The sequence below is a fragment of the Jaculus jaculus genome, unplaced genomic scaffold, assembly GCF_020740685.1.
Source record: "Jaculus jaculus isolate mJacJac1 unplaced genomic scaffold, mJacJac1.mat.Y.cur mat_scaffold_185_1_16352_arrow_ctg1, whole genome shotgun sequence".
In the NCBI taxonomy this organism is placed as follows: Eukaryota; Metazoa; Chordata; class Mammalia; order Rodentia; family Dipodidae; genus Jaculus; species Jaculus jaculus.
Window position 1 is genome coordinate 1 of NW_025423442.1, and position 16,959 is coordinate 16,959.

At 45.9% G+C, this 16,959-nt stretch overlaps 1 protein-coding gene and 2 long non-coding RNA genes across 4 annotated transcripts; 2 read left to right on the forward strand and 1 right to left on the reverse strand.

Annotated features, from left to right (window-relative positions):
- Positions 1–6: 6 nt before the first annotated feature.
- On the reverse strand, positions 7–16,277 carry Polr3c (RNA polymerase III subunit C). Of its 2 annotated transcripts, none has more exons than XM_004659094.2 (14): positions 16,110–16,277; positions 14,617–14,872; positions 14,335–14,520; positions 13,734–13,816; positions 11,243–11,347; positions 11,044–11,136; positions 9,145–9,225; positions 8,859–8,910; positions 6,199–6,259; positions 5,549–5,699; positions 3,148–3,249; positions 2,984–3,033; positions 1,787–1,936; positions 7–429 (listed from the first exon to the last, which is right to left on the reverse strand). In XM_004659094.2, the coding sequence occupies exons 1-14, from the start codon at positions 16,254–16,256 to the stop codon at positions 348–350; spliced, it is 1,599 nt and encodes a 532-aa protein (XP_004659151.1). In that variant the 5' UTR covers positions 16,257–16,277; the 3' UTR covers positions 7–347. The 2 variants fall into 2 exon arrangements, with proteins under 2 accessions (XP_004659151.1, XP_044997158.1); XM_045141223.1 differs by having other exon boundaries at positions 11,044–11,154.
- LOC123457264 lies at positions 167–2,069 on the forward strand. The gene is made up of 2 exons (XR_006634957.1): positions 167–441; positions 1,861–2,069. It is a non-coding gene; the product is annotated as an uncharacterized LOC123457264 (long non-coding RNA).
- Positions 4,220–6,351, forward strand: LOC123457265. Its single transcript, XR_006634958.1, has 2 exons — positions 4,220–4,337; positions 5,611–6,351. It is a non-coding gene; the product is annotated as an uncharacterized LOC123457265 (long non-coding RNA).
- Positions 16,278–16,959: the final 682 nt, after the last annotated feature.

Below are 16,959 nucleotides of genomic sequence, written 5' to 3' on the forward strand. Positions count from 1 at the left end.
GCCTGAGTAGGGGCGTGGAGTGGGTTTCAGTACAAAACCTTTTAAAAAGTTCATTTATTGGGGGTGGTGGTGGTTAGTATGGGCGCACCAAGGTCTCTTGCCATTGCAAACATATTCCAGATGCATGTGCCACTTTGTGCATTTGGCTTTACTGGGTACGTGGGACTTGAACTGGGCCAGCAGGCTTTGCAAGCAAGTATCTTTAACTGCTGAGCTGTTTTCCCAGGCCCTCCCAGACCTTCTGACAAAGATGTTGCTTCTGTGGCTGGGGACATAGCTCAGTGGTCGAGCCCTTGCCTCGCACGCACACGCAGGCTCTGAGCTGGACCCGCCCAGCTGCTTCGGAGTCACTGTCTTTTCATGGTGCTCTCGATGTAGGACTCCAGCAGGAAGATGGTTTCATCCACCTGGATCTCACTGGCATCTAACCTGAGGGAAAAGGTGAAAGCATTTGTCCAGTCTGACTGCTCATTAGTATATTCAGGATTAGAGGTTAGAATGGGTGTGGCCATGGAGAACAGTTAGGTTATCTTTTTTTTTTTGGCTCACACACTCATGTGCTTACACAATGCTCATGTGTGTATTCACAGGCCAGAGGACAACCTCAGATGTCATCCACAAAAAGCTATTAGAATTTAATAAATTGAGCAAACTTGCAGGATACAAAATCAAAATACAGTCGGACATGGTGGTGCACACCTGTAGTCCCAGCACTCAGGAGGCTATGGTAGGAGGATCAACTTGAGAATAAGGCCAGCCTGGGCCTAGAGAGTGAGTTCCAGGTCACTTTGGGCTAGCATGAGGCCCTGCTTCAAAAAAAATATTTTAAAAAATATTAAAATAGAAACACAAAAAATAATTTTTCTTTAGCAATGAATGATCCAAAAATAAGAAAACACTAAAGTAAAAAAAAAAAAAACAACAAAACCTGGAATTAAATTTGATAAAACAGGTGGAAGACTTATCCACAGAAAAGCTTTTTGTTTGTTTGTTTGTTTGTTTGTATTTTCCAAGGTAGGGTCTCACTCTGGTCCAGGCTGACCTGGAATTCATTACATATTCTCAGGGTGGCCTTGAACTCACAGCGATCCTCCTATCTCTGCCTCCCAGGTGCTGGGATTAAAGGTGTGCACCACCACGCCCGGCTTCAGTAATACATTTTTGAAAGAAATTAAGAAATAAAGAAGACCTAAGTAAGTGGATCACCTCTCATATTCATGAGGTGGAAGAGGCAATACTGTTCAGACAGTAGTATTTTCCCAAAAGCAAATCTACAGATTCAACACAATCCTTGTCAAGGGAGTAGTAAGGAATAAAGAGATGGAAACAGGCTGCCATGAAACTGTGAGTCTCTGTCAACAACAAATTCTGTCTCTATACTGTCAATAGAAGAGATTACTGTATCACCTCAGTTGGTTTTGGTAATGCATGGCTCTAATCCCGACACCTGGGAGGTAGTAGGAAGAATCGAGTCCAAGGCCAGACTAGGTACATAAAACTTTGGGTCAAAACAAAGCCACCTCACTCCCCCACTTAAAAACCTAAACAAGGGGCTGGGGAAATGGTTCAATCCTTAATCAAGAACAGAATAAAGGCACAGAAGAGAACTGATGATGTTTCAGAATTACTGATTTTCGAAAACAGGTGGATTAACTTCTGTTAATTAAGCCGGGGAACATGGTGGTGAGTTCAGGTTTGCTTAAGTTATACTGGAAGAGCTCTGGGTCACCAGGATGGGTTTGTTTGGAAGGAAATTTGAAGGAGAGGTCTGAAACCACATGCTTACTTGTTGACATTGCGTTTCAGCGTCTCCAGCTGCTGGCGCTCAGGGGCTGTGATCATCTCCTCTATTTCTTGCAGTTGCACCTCCTCTGCTCCTGTGGCCTGCATCGATGCAAGGATGGCTTCGACCCTCTGAGACTTTTCTAGCAGACGCCTATCGGACAAACAGAACTCTGAGGCATGCTCCTGGGAGATCCTCTTGCCATTCATTTCTCAAGCACAGTGCTTCTCTTTACCATGTTTTATCTACAGACGTTTTCTATAAACTGAAATTACGTATGATCTCACTTCGTTTTCTTCCTTTCTTTTTCTGGTCTCACTCTAGCTCAGGGTACCTAGAATTCACTATGTAGTCTCAGGGTAGCCTCGAATTCACCGAGATCCTCCTACCTCTGCCTCCTGAGTGCTGCAATTTAAGGTGTGAGCCACCAGGCCTGGCTTGGCTTTGCTTTTCTTCTTTCTTTTTAATTTTTTTTTTTTTGTTTGTTTTTTTTGTTTTTCGAGGTAGGGTCTCACTCTGGCTCAGGCTGACCTGGAATTCACTGTGTAGTCTCAGGGTGGCCTTGAACTCTCGGTGATCCTCCTACCTCTGCCTCCCGAGTGCTGGGATTAAAGGCGTGCGCCACCACGCCCGGCTGCTTTTCTTCTTTCTTTCTTTCTTTTTTTTAAGGTAGGGTCTCAACTGTAGCCCAGGCTGGCCTCAAACTCATAGCAATCCTCATACCTCTGCCTCCTAAGTGCTGGGATTAAAGGCATGTGTAACCACATCCAGAAATATGTATAATTTCATTTCTGAAATCTTTACTGTCTCTCAATTGTACTTGAAGTTTCTAATAAGTAGAACCTGAAATAATAATAATAATAATAATAATTTTTAAAGGCAGGGTCTTACTCTAGCCTAGCTGACCTGGAACTCACTCTGTAGTCCCAGGCTGGCTTTGAACTCAAAGTGATCTTCCTACCTCTGCCTCCCAAGTGCTAGGACTAAAGGCTTCAGCCACCATGCCCAGCTCCTGAAAAATTACCTTGTTGGGGCTATTTTCCACAAGCACAAACTGATAACGTAAGTTATGTCAACCTAACCCAATGACCCAATGCGACTAGAATGGGCACGGGTCACTGCCTCCACTTCTCCAGGAGACTTCCGGTCAGGCTTGTCATCCTGAGAAAGGGAACAGACTCAACCAGAAATGCTACTCACTTGTTCTCCTTGGTTTCAAATTGCCTCCTTTCTATCAAGTTGGCAACACTCTGAGGAAAGAGAAGAAAAACTCAAAATGCGCATAGTCCCATTTAGGTAGCTCAAGTACAATGAGCGAGACTTGCTGGTGACAAGGGAACAGGGAGAAATCCACATGGGGTCACCTTGTAGCACCTGTGCAGCAGCATCCGGGCAGCCGACAGGACGTTCACAGTGTATAAATAGAAGGTCCTCGAGGGGGCGTGGTCTGGCGTTTTAGGAATTTCCTATTGTCCACAGAAAGGAAAGATAGTTGAGAAGGAGGCAACTAATACATACTGGGCCAGGTGTCTGATCTCCACAGCACTCACTAGTATTTGGAACGGTTTTACTGTGTACCTTGGCTGGCCTGGACCCTGCTATACAGCCCAGTCTGATCTCCTGCTTCAGCCTCCTAAATGCTGAAAGCAGAGGCATGCACCACAATAACTAACCCGGATCATACTGTTCTTATATGACCACTCGTCACCTGAAAATTATTATTTGCACACGTGTGTATGAGGATGCCAGGATCTCTTACCATTGCAAAAGAACACTGGACGCTTGCATTACTTAAAAAAAAAATTACGGGCTAGAGAGATGGCGTAGCGGTTAAGCGCTTGCCTGTAAAGCCTAAGGACCCCGGTTCGAGGGTTGATTCCCCAGGTCCCACGTTAGGCAGATGCACAAGGGGGTGCATGCATCTGGAGTTCGTTTGCAGAGGCTGGAAGCCCTGGTGCGCCCATTCTCTCTCTCTCTCCCTCTGTCTTTCTGTGTCTGTCGCTCTCAAATAAATAAATAAATTTTAAAAATTTAAAAAAATTACTTTCTACGAGAGTATGGGTATGCCAGGGCCTCTTGCTACTACAAACAAACTCTAGATGCATGCACCATTTTGTGCATCTAACTATATGGGTACTGGGGAATTGAATTCTAGTTGGCATGCTTTGTAAGCAAGCAACTTTAAGTGCCGAACCATTTCCCCAACCCTGTACCACTTTTTGTATCCAGCTTTATTTTATGTGGGTGGCTGGGGAGCTGAACCTGGCCCAGCAGGCTTTGCAAGCAAACACCTTTAACTGCTGAGCCATCTGCTCAGCTCATCACCATTTTCAAGAACATTTTTACTCATCTGCACGTGTGTGTGTGTACGGGTGCACCAGGACCTTTTGCCACTGTAAACAAATGCCAGATGCTTGTACTGCTTTTTGCTTTCAGCTTATGTGGACTGCCTGGGAAATGAACTCAGTAGGGCAGGCTTTGCAAGCAAGGGCCTTTACCAGCTGAGCCATCTTCCCAGCCCCGCACCACCATCTTACACATGGGAAAAATGATGGTAGGTAACTTGATCAATGTAACTAGGTATGAGGCAGAACTGTGACTGACTCAGAAACCCATCCAACCTATTTTTACCTCGCAGTCTATTCCGCTGCTTCACAGGGACACTATAGATGCTGGTGACAGCTAAGCTAGTACAGATTTAAGGTTTCAAGAAAGGCCAAGGGGGCTGGGGAGATGGCTTAGCAGTTAAGGCGCTTGCCTGCAAAGAAGCCTGAGGACCCATGTTTGACTCTCCAGATCCTACATAAGCCAGACACACAAAGGTGACACAAGCACAAGGTTGCACTGGGTGGCGCAAGCGTCTGGGGTTTGATTACAATGGCTGAGGCCCTCAGGTGCCAAGTTCTCTCTCACTCTCAAAAAAGAAAAAAAAAGAAAAAAAAAAAAAGCCGGGCGTGGTGGCGCATGCCTTTAATCCCGGCACTCAGGAGGCAGAGGTAGCAGGATCACCATGAGTTCAAGGCCACCCTGAGACTGCATAGTGAATTCCAGGTCAGCCTGGGCTAGAGGGAGACCCTACCTTGAAAAGCCAAAGAATAAATAAATTAATTAACTTAAAAAAAGAAAGGTCAAGAATAATTTGATTAGAGAGGTGGGAAGGGCAGGGCAGATGTGACTGGGAGATGATTTCTTGGTATTTTCTTTCTTCTCCTTTCTCTCTCTTTTTTTTTTTTTTTTTTGGTTTTTCAAGGTAGGGTCTCCCTCTAGTGCAGGCTGACCTGGAATTCACTATGCAGTCTCAGAGTGGCCTAAACTTCATACTGATCCTACCTCTGCCGCCCAAGTACTGGGATTAAAGGTGTGTGCCACCATGCCCAGCACAGTGTTTTATTATTTACTTATTTATTAGAGACAGAAAGAGAGAGAAAGAGGGAGGGAGAATAGGCACATCAGGGCCTCTAGCCACTGCAAATGAACTCCAGACACATGCACCACCATGTGCATATGGCTCATGTGGGACCTAGAGAATTGAACCTGGGTCCGCTGACTTCGCAGGTGAGAGCCTTAACTTGTAATCCATCTCTCCAGCCGATGTTCTCTCTTACTAAGCCAGTTAAAGCTCTACATTATCCTTCAAGGGTTTGCTGTGTCTTTGTTCATAACTGTTTCTGTCTCAGAGATGCAGGTGCCATTTGTTTGGGGACCAGGATCCCTTCTTTTCCCCAGGCAGCTTTGCTGGCCCGCAGTCACTGTAACACTTGTTACCTGGAGCGAAATGAAGTTTTCAGACAGCATCTTATATAACATATCCTTTGCCTCCTTTGCAGGAATCATTGCAAAGTCCTCCACCTGCTTCTGCTCCAGGTGTTTCTTTTGCAAAACAAGACGGAATATTCTGGCACAGCGAGACCCAAATCTGGAAAGGAACAAAGAATGCAAACAGCATGCCAACACAGCTTAGCTCCAGCTCCTAGTCTTGGAGGGCGGGTGACTGTGCCACACATGGAGCCAGGACTGGAGAGAAGCAGGACTTAGAATTCTTCCACAGCTCCATGGGCGGGCGATGGGCAACTGCTCGCCCATCTGAATGCCACAGTTCTTGTATTGCTCTCAGTGAGAGCTGTTAACTTCACAACTGGGAATTAGCAGTAGGCTTTAGAGTTAAGACTGGTCTGGTGGAAAAATGTAACAAAATGATGGCATGGTGGCGCCAACCTTTAATCCCAGCACGGGGGAAGCAGAGGGAGGAGTATAACTGTGAGTTCCAGGTGAGCCTGGGCTACCGTGAAACCTTCCCTGGAAAACAAGCAAAAAAGAGACAAGAGCCTCCAAGGTGAACCTACAACAATCAAGCTATGTGTTGAAATGGGGTGTGGACAGGAAGTATCTAAGCCCAAGTCCAACCCCCCCCTTACCTCTCCTGTATGACAGACTCCAGGGTCGCTGTGGCTAGGGATGCTAATGCCTTATGAAGGTCTATATGTAGAGGATTAAGGTCTCTCAGTAATGTTTCAGCCTGATCACTGTGACTAAAGACTTAGAATAAAGTTCCTAATTTACTTTTTTAATTTAATTTTTATTTATTTATTGGAAAATGGGCACACTAGGGCCTCTAGCCACTACAAACTCCAGACACACGGACCACCATGTATCTGGCTTATGTGGGTTCTCTGGGAATTGAACCTGTGTCCTTAGGCTTCACAGGCCTTAACTGTTAAGCCACTTCTCCAGCCCCTAACTTATTATTTTTTGGTTTTTTGAGGCAGGGTCTCACTTTAGCTCAGGCTGATCTGAATTCACCTTGTAGTCTCAGGGCGATCCTCCTACCTGCCTCCCAATCACTAGGATTGCTAGGATTAAAGGCGTGTGCCACCACGCCCAGCTATTTATTTTTGATATACATGCTTACACGCATGTGTTTCTTATCCATGCTTCCCCAGTGCAATGATTACATGCATGCATACTGTGGTCAGCATTTTATATGGGTGACGGGGATCAAACTCAGGTCTTCATGTTTGTAAGAACTTCACTGACTCAACTATCTGCTCAACACTAAATTAGTTTCTAATTGAGTTAAATGCTATTCGTTTTTCACATTTCATTTATGGCATATAAGGATGCTAAAACTTATAATAATTAGGGCTGGAGAGATGGCTCAACAGTTATATGCATTTGTTTACAAAGCCTATCAATCAGCCTGGGTTCAATTCCTCAGTACTCACATAAAGCCAGATGCAAGCATCTGGAGTTTGTTAGCACTGACAAGAGGTCTTGGTATGTTCACAGAAACACAGATACAAGTGCAAATAAATAACACTTTCATCAATGAGGTGCTTAAGTAGGGTTTTGCTTAACTAAAATTTGTTGAATTAAAAGTCTCTTTGGGGGCTGGAGAGATGGTTAAGGCGCTTGCCTGTGAAGCCTAAGGACTCATGTTGAGTATTTCTCCAGATCCCATTGTAAGCCTGACACACAGGTGAGGTAAGTGCAAGTTCGCACATGCCCACTAGGTGGCGCAAGCATCTGGCGCTTGAATACAGTGGTTTAGGCCCTGGCACGCCAATTCTATCTCTGTCTCTTAAAAAGAAAAAAAAGTTCTTTTGTTTAGTTAAATGTTTTGTTTTCTTTTTTTCCTGTTTATTGACAGCTTCCATACTTATAGACAATAAACTATGATAATTCCCCCCTCCTCCACTTCCCCCTTTACAATTTTGTTGTTGTTTTTCGGGGCAGGGTCTCACTCTAACCCAGACTGAGCTGGAATTCACTCTGTGGTCTCAGAGTGGCCTTGAATTCCAGGTGATCTTCCTACCTCTGCCTCCCAAATGCTGGGATTAAAGGTGTGCACCACCACACCTGGCTAGGTAAGTGATCTAATTTCTTTTTTTTGTGCTTTTGAGACAGGGTTTTGATATGTAGCCCAGGATAACCTTAAGTTTCTAACCCTCCTGCCTCAGCCTCCAGAATGCTAGGATTACAACTGTGCACCACCACAGCAGACTCTCCCCTTCTCTTTCTTTTCTTCCCCTCCTTCATTTTCCTTTCCTTTTTTATTTTCTTCTTCTGGCACAAGTGCTCTAACGCAGGGTCTTGCACATGCTGAACAAGTTCTATGCTATGGAGCTATTATCCTAAGGACCCCTCCCCCTCTGCTTTCCCCCAGGTAGGGTCTCACTCTATCCCAGGCTGACCTGGAACTCATCCTGTAGCCCCAGGCTCGTCTCAAACTCAGTGATTCTCCTACCTCTGCTTCCCAAGTTGCTGGGATCAAAGGCATGTGCCATCAAACCCAGATCCAAGGCCCTTATTATTTAGCATGAATGCAGCTTATTAGCAATTCACAGAAAAATCAATTCACTTTATTTTTAAATAATTTTCAGCTATTTAGTATATCAAGCATTACCAAAATTTTTTCTGATACATGCCTATAGTCTTAGCACTTGGGAGGTGGAGGCAGGAGGGTAGGAGTTCAAAGCCAAACTTGGCTACATAGTGACTTCAAGACCAGCCTTGGGCTGGAGAGATGGCTTAGTGGTTAAGACACTTGCTGGCAAAGCCAAAGGACTCAGGTTCGATTCCCAGTAACCATGTAAAGCTAGATGCACAAGGTGGCACATGTATCTGAAGTTCATTTGCACTGGCTGGAGGCCCTGATGTGCCCATTCTCTCTCACACTCTTATCTGCCTCTTTCTCTCTCTCAAATAAAAATTTTTTTTTTTTTTTAAAAAAGGACCAGCCAGCCGGGCGTGGTGGCGCACGCCTTTAATCCCAGCACTCGGGAGGCAGAGGTAGGAGGATTGCCATGAGTTCGAGGCCACCCTGAGACTCCATAGTGAATTCCAGGTCAGCCTGGGCTACAGTGAGACCCTACCTCGAAAAACCAAAAAAAAAAAAAAAAAGGACCAGCCTGTGTGTGTGTTTATGGGACTGCCAGGACCTCTTGTTACTACCAACAAACTCCAGATGCATACGCCTACATGAAATTGTCTCAAAAACAAACAAAAATCTTTCCCAAGTCACCATTCTCCTTCCTAACTTAGGCTTCCTGACTGTGGGGATAACTGGTCAGGATACTGATGACGAACATTCCTCCACCACTGTCGCCAGACTTTCCAATGAACTCCAGCTATCAAAGAGAGAGAGACAGAGAGACAGTGCGTTAAATGAGTGGAAGGTCTAGCGACTCTCTTTCAGATACAGCAAGTCTGGCCAAGAGTCTGAAGCAGACAGCTCTATGACATGATTTTTGGGAAATTGTCCAGGTGACTATGAAGAAGAGGCTATAATAGAATATTAGGAATCAGTGACAGAAGTAAAAATTATAATACAACAGAAGCAAAAAATGTAAAGACAGACTTACTGGATCATCTGCCAACAAAGTGAGGTACTGATCAAGAACTTGTTTAGAGATGTTATAGCCAACAGGCAGAGATCTGAAGATCTATGGAGCAAAAAGGGACACTGAAAATGGGCTCGAGAACCTAGAACAGCTAACATTACTGTAACAAGATGGCCTAATTTTAGATTTCAAAAATACAAAAATGGGGCTGGAGGGATGGCTCAGCTTGCCTGTGATGCCTAAGGATCCTGGTTCGAGGCTCGATTCCCCAGGATCCACGTAAGCCAGATGCACAATGTGGCGCATGCACCTGGAGTTCATTTGCAGTGGCTGGAGGCCCTGGTGCGCCCATTCTCTCTATATAAATATATTGCCTCTTTCTGTCTCTCTGTCACTCTCAAATAAATAAATAAAAGTAAACAAAAAATTTTTTTAAATACAGATTTATATATGTATTAGATGATGTGTAATAAAAAGATCTGAATATGTGTTCACTTCAGCAGCACACATACTGAAAAGGTCTGAATTAAGATACAGAACAGGGGCTGGAGAGATGGCTCAGCAGTTAAAGACACTTTGCTGACAGTGCCTGATAGTCTAGGTTCAATTCCCCAATACCCACCTAAAGCCAGATTCAAAGTGGTGCATGGTCAGGAGTGGTGGTGCACACCTTGAATCCCAGCACTTGGGAGGCTGAGGTAGGAGAATGGAAATGAGCTTGAGGCCAGCCTGGACTACAGAGTGAGTCCCAGGTCAGCCTGGGCTACAGTGACACCCTACGTCAAAACAAAACCATGTGCGCTCATGCACACACAGATTTATTTGTGTGTGTGTGCATATATACCATAGCGCATGTGTGGCGACCAAAGGACTACTTAGATGTGTCTAGTCTAGGCTCTTTTTTTGTTTTCTTTTTTTGAGGCAGGGTCTCTATTTTCTTTGGGACAAGTGTATTGCCGCAGCAAACAAGCTGCTAGACTTCAAGGAAATGTCAGTCTGGCTGTCTTGCAGACTTCAGAGTCTCCTGGCTCTGGCCCCCCATTGCCACTGGTGCAACTGGCGTCACTTTGCATCCACCCTTACGTGGGCGCTGGTGACTGACACAGGCCAGCAGGCTTTGTAAGTGAGCACTTTAACCACTGAGCCATCTCTCTAGTTCTGTCTCTAGACACGTACGTATGTGCACTTAGTTCAGATGTGTTACAGGTCACAGAAAGCACAGAGGCGGTAAGTCACTCGATGAGGAGTGACAACTGCATATACCCGTACGTAACCTCCAGCTACAAGCAGACAGATTTTTGCCACTCCTGAAAGTGTGTGGAATTGCAGCTATTTGCATATAGGCCATAATTAACCACTTTGGTCATCAGAAAAATGTAGTAAGTTAAAAAAAAAATAGAAACAGGCATGGTGGTTCTGACCTTTAATCCCAGTACTTGAGAGGCCAAGGAAGGCTAACTGGGGGCTACAAAATGAGTTCCAAGTCAGTATGGGCTGCAATAAGACCCTGCCTTGGAAAACCAAATAAAGAGAGGAAGACCCTACCTTGGAAAAACAAAAAAAGAAGACTTGGAGGGACAAGAAGAAAACTATCTGGCACACACCTTAAATCCCAGCCCTTGGGAGGCAGAGGTAGGAGGATCACCATGAGTCCAAGGCAACCCAGTGAATTCACCTAAAGTCATAGTGAATTCCAGGTGAGCTTGGGCTAGAGTGAGACCCTACCTTGAAAAACAAAAACAAAAAAGAAAGGAAGGAAGAGGCACTTGAGGGCTTACCACTCAAATCCTTGCTCCAGCTCAAATGGCAACCTTTTTCTTTTAAGGCACAGGCCTCCACTTAACCCCAGGCTCTAGGCGTCATACTTGTTAAAGTCTATCCAAGTCTGTCAGGGACCTGGCACAAAACCGCGGCACTTACCTCATTGGAAGAGAGCGGCTGGGTGTAGGGGGCACAAGAGGGAGTGGTTATCTCACTCATCCGGAGCACAGTCCTCGCAATCTCGCTGCTGGTCTGCATTTGAAAAGGATGCTGGAACTCAGAGCTCATGGTGGCCGTGTCGGCTCCGGCTAAGGATCTTATTTCCCGCTGACCACTGGCTGACCCGCTTACACAGTACCTGGTCCATCCGGCTGGCAACCGCACTCACGATAGTCTGATCGCGGAAGTGTTGGTGGAATCTGTCAAGGTTGACCTGCCAATAAATCCCATCGTCTGGAATGGGCTGAGGGAGAGAAAAAGGAACAGAGAGAAGCATTTAACTACAGTGCAGTCTCCTGGTGAGTTGAAATTCAACATTCCCCATTTCTTTTCCTATATGTTGCAACCAAACTGGTTTAAAAAATCACTTAAGCATGTGAGTTAGTATCTGTACAAATCTGTTTCAAGCTCCTCTCTGCACTCATCTTAATCTTTCTGGTTTACATCTTCTCTATTACCTTCACGTCTCTCACCTGACTCCTCCCTCCTTACTGTCAGCAGATGACTCGCCTGGGACTCCACAGAAGTCATCAGGCCAGAACCTGTTGAACTTAGTGCACACATCCTCACCATCTTCCCTCCCTCCATATTCCCACTCCTTTCTAGGCTGGTGGAAGATGCTCCTCATTTTTGTGAAAGCTAAGGTCGATGCCCACACTAGTATTCTAGATCTTGTCCTCTCATGATTCTCAGGGATTCAGATTTCTTTGAATTTCTTTCTGTTTGTTTTTTCAAGGCATGGTCTCCCTCTAATCCAGGCTGACCTGGAATCCACTATCGATCCTCAGGGTGGCCTTGAACTCATGGTGATCCTCCTACCTCTGCCTCCCAAGGGCTGGGATTTAAGGTGTGTGCCACATAGTTTTCTTCTTGCCCCTCCAAGTCTTCCTTTTCTGTTTTTTCCAAGGTAGGGTCTCACTCGTAATTCCAGGCTGGCCTTGAACTCATATTGATCCTTCTACTTGGTCAGTCTCTCCTTCTTTATTGTGGCACCTTCACTTTTCCAGCCTCTTTCATTCTAAATTCTCCTCAAGCCCATGTTCCCCTTTCTTTTCCTTTCCATCACAGATAACTTGCTTGGAGTTGCCCTCCCCTAGCTAACTGTATATCCTAAAGTCTCCCTATCAGGGTTTACTCAGTCTATGTCCACCACAGCACTGAAGTGAAAGTCACCACTGGCATTCCAGTGAAATGTCACCAGTGTCCCTAAGGGCTTCCTTGTGGCTGTGTTCAAAGATACTTTCCAGTCCAGATCTTGGGTCTAAGCTTGTTTGACTTTTTCAAAGCATATGACATAATTGGACATTTTCAACATGAAGTTTTAAAAAAATATTTATTTGAGAGCGACACAGAGAGAAATGGGCAGATAGAGAATGGGCGTGCCAGGGCCTCCAGCCACTGCAAATGAACTCCAGATGCATGCGCTCTCTTGTGCATCTGACTAAAGTGGGTCCTGGGGAATCGAGCTTGGAACCAGGGTCCTTAGGCTTCACAGGCAAGCGCTTAATGGCTAAACCATCTCTCCAGCCCTCTTTCTTTTTTTTGGTGCAGTATATGTGGTGTGCACATGTATTTGTGTTCATGTGCGGAGGCAAGTGCAGGGGCCGAAGTCATGTACTGGTATTCACTCTGTAGCACCAGGCTGACTCCAAATTCATGGTGATCCTCCTACCTCAGCTCCTTGAGTGCTAGGGTTAGAGGTGAGTGCCACCCACGCCCCGCATGTATTTATTTCCTTAGTACGTGTGGCGCAGTATGGCGTGTGGTGGCGTATGAAGTGCAGCCTAGGCAGGCCGGCAGCAGGACTGCTTATGTGGGGCCAGAGTGGGACATCAGGATCACGTGTCCACTTCTTTGCTCCTTGGTTTTTTCTTAAGACAGGATCTTGCTCCAGCCCAGGCTAACCTGGAATTAAGTCTCAGGCTGGCCTTGAACTCACAATGATCCTCTTATCTCAGCCTCCCAAGTGATGGGATTGAAGGCATGTGCCACCATGCCTGTCCTGATCCTGTTTTTGTGCTAAAGTCTCTTTACTGTTTCCAGAACTTGCCAGGTGCCGGCTGTTTATACAGGATCTAGAGATTTGAACTTGCAGCTTCAGGACTCCATGCTTGTGCAGGAATCACACTTAACTGCTAAGCCATCTCTCTGGCCCTCTGACTTATTTTTGAGACAAGCTCTTGCTGAACCTACAGCTCACCACTTTAGCTAAGCTGGCTGGCCTGTGAGCCCCAGGAATCCCCTGCCTCTACTTCTGTAGCACTGGGATTCCAGGCACTTGCCACTATGCCCAGCAATTTTACCTGGGTTCAGGGTCCTCATACTTGTGAGGCAAGCATGTTACCAACTAAGCTATATCCCAGCCTCCTCCAGCCCCCCTTTTAGGACACTGTCTTATGTAAGAAGGCTTCCTTCCCAACTTTTCTGCATAAATTGTCGCCAATGTTCAGTGAATGAAGTAAGTGAAACCTTTGAAGGGAGGTGGTAATGGAGCTCTCTCTTCACATAGACAAGGTTTACAACCCACTATTTCTCAGCTCGGGAGCAGCATTTACAGTCGCCTGGTGCTTATCTGAGTGCCATGTCTGCCCTGCTTTAGGGTGAGGACTCTAATCGGGAAGTCCCATTACCTCCTTGTTATCTGTATGTTTTAGTCTCTTGGCCTTGGGCTCTCCACTGGCATCTTCATCAGACAATCTTCTTTTACCTTTTCCTGACATAACATAAAAACCAATACATAATTAGGCTATAAATTGCATGATGACAGGAAAAAAAATCAAGCATCTCTAACCCACAGACAGATATAGCTACCTCTGGGCCAGAGCTATTAGGAGGCTACAGAGCTGTAAGAAATTCAAGTCAATGATGACATCGTCTAAAACTCAGTATGGGGGCTGGAGAGGGGGTTCAGTGGTTAAAGTGCTTGTCTGCAAATCCTAACAATTTAGGTTCGATTCCTCAGTACCCACGCAAAGCCAGATGCACAAGGTCGCACATGTGTCTGGAATTTGTTTGCAATGGCTAGAGACCCTGGTGTTCCCATTCTGTGTCTAAAAAAAAAAAAAGCCAGGTGTGGTGGTAGGCTGTGAGTTCGAGGCCACCCTGAGAATAGAGAGTGAATTCCAGGTCAACCTGGACTAGAATGAAACCCTACCTCAAGAAACCAAAACCAAAACAAACAAACAAAAAAACTTTACCCATCAAGTCACAGTCAGAGTCAAAGTCCCTTACCTATCAAGCTCAGTTTAGGAACCAGATACATGTCCTTTTCATTAATGACAAGGGTGGGGGCAGGTGGTGGTGGTCCAGTGTCTGAGTTGTCGGTGATGGGCGCAAAGGGGCAGCGCTGGACGAAGTGTGTGTCTGCCAGACGCACGAACGTGCTGGACACCTCGGCATAGTCCATGGTCTTGCCATCTGTACAACAGGAGGCAAACACAGGGGAGATGCCTAAGCAAACCCAGTCGCCAGCCAGCCTGTGCTTTCGCTAGTGGCTAGAGCCTCAGGACTGACCCTCCATGGTCTCTGTGAGTCGGTCTGCCACTTTCTTCACCACGTCTGACATCGTCATTTTGCCGTTTAACAGCAGCTCCTCAACGATCAGCTCTCCGGTGTCACTGTACAGAGTCTTGGTGGTATAGATGTACCGGGGATACCTGAGCATTCGCAGCACCCGGTGGCACTGGGCTTCATACTCCACCACACCACGTTTATGAACGTGGTAGACCACCAGGTTATGTTGGATGAGAACACAAAGGGCTTTCTTCACCTAGATAGGTTCAGAAAGAAAGAGAGGAAAGACCTGGATTCATTATCACTGAGAATTTTTTTGTCCAACAGCTTACTGAGCATGAAATAAAATTTTAACGTGTGTGGGTGTTCAAATGTGTAGGGTGTGCGTGGAGGCCAGAGGACCAGCCAGCGTGGCATCTTCAGGAAGGCTGTCTACATTTTGTTGAGACAAGGCCTCTCACTGGCCTGCAGTGCACTAGACTGGCTAGTCAGTGAGCCCCAGGGTCTTCCCGATTCTGCTCCCCAGCACGGGGGCTGTGAGCACACCATTTGGCACACTTAGCATTGTCACGTGGCTTTTGGGGGATCAAACTCAGATCCTCAGGCTCACAAGGCAAGTACTTTACTGACTGAGCTATCCTGACAGCCCCTTCTCTTCTTTGAGACAGGCTCTCATGTAGGCCGGTCTGGCCTTGAACTTATGTGGCTGAGGGCAACCTTGAACTTCTGACACTCCTATCTCTACTCAAGTACTGGGCATACAAGCAGGTGCCACTGCAGCCGATCCCACATGGTGCTGGGGGCGGAAGCCCTGGACTGCCAGCGTGCGAGGCCAGCCCGCTGCCAAGTGAACCCCAGCGCTAGCCCCGATCTTTACATCTCACATCCCCGTGCCCTGTCCTCCTCTCAGTCTCAGTCCTTAAAGGTGGCACTGGGATGAGCAGACTCACTGAGAATAAATAAGGGCGGCACAGACTGACTGACAAGGCCACAATGAGCTAGGACTGCTTTGAGACAATCCTCTTTCCTAGGGCAGGCTTTCTCTCCTCCTGCTTTCTAGGGAAAGGAGAAGGCAGGTGGAGGAAATTAAGAGAGAAATTAAAGAGGGGCTGGAGGGATGGCTTAGCAGTAAAGGTGTTTGCCTGCAAAGCCAAAGGACCCAGGTTCGATTCCCCAGGACCCATGTAAGCCAGATGCACAAGGGGGCACATGCGTCTGGAGTTCATTTGCAGTGGCCTGAGTCCCAGTGCACCCATTCTCTCTCAGTCAAATAAATAAATAGCAATTAAAGAGAGCAAACTTAAAAGCTGTGGTGGCACACGCCTTTAGCCCCAGCACTCAGGAGGCAGAAGTAGGAGGATCGCCGTGAGTTCAAGGCTACTCTGAGACTCCACAGTGAATTCCAGGTCAGCCTGGGCTAGAATGAGACCCTACCTTGAAAAACCAAAAAAATAAAAAAACAAAGAGAGCAAATTTACATTCTCTGAACGTACCTGATCCAGTGACGTCCCTGTGTCATGGGCAATTGCTCTAAGTGGCTGGCTGCCAGTTCTGATCAGGTGGACTCCAACTTTTTCTACAATCTCGCCAAAATGCTCTTGCAGCAACAACGAGCACAGCTTGATTTCTGCCTGAGTCATCGTACTGTGGAGCTTCAGAACTAGGAAAAAAGAAGAGCATTCGCTCACATACCCTTTCTTGAGGACAATTGGACAATACATGTCAAAAACCTTAAACTCATGTATGCATTCCATCTAAAATTTTATTTTATTTTTTTTAATAATTTTTATTTATTTGAGATGGACAGACAGACAGAAAGTGGCAAAGAGGGAGGGAGGAAGGGAGAGAGAGAGAATGGGTGCACCAGGGCCTCCAGCCACTGCAAACGAACCCCAAATGCATGTGCCACCTTGTGCATTTGGCTTATGTGGGTACTGGGGACTCGAGCCTCAAACCGGGTTCCTTAGGTTTCATAGGCAACTGCTTAACTGCCAAGCCATCTTTCCAATCCATAATTTTATTTTATTTATTTATTTTGGTTTTCCGAGGTAGGGTCTCACTCTAGCTCAGGCTAACCTGGAATTCACTATGTAGTCTCAGGGTGGCCTTGAACTCTCAGCAATAAAGGCGATAATTTTATTTTTAATATTGTTTCCCAAAGGAAAAAAAAAAAACAAGTCCCTAATCTCTGTAATACACACTGCAACAATCTAATATCTAACAATAAATTATAGTATACTTATAACACAGGATTACAGTATATCCATAAAACAGGATATGTGCACTTAGTTCAGATGTGTTAAGCAGTTGTCTATGAAACCTAAGGAACCCGGACATTTGATT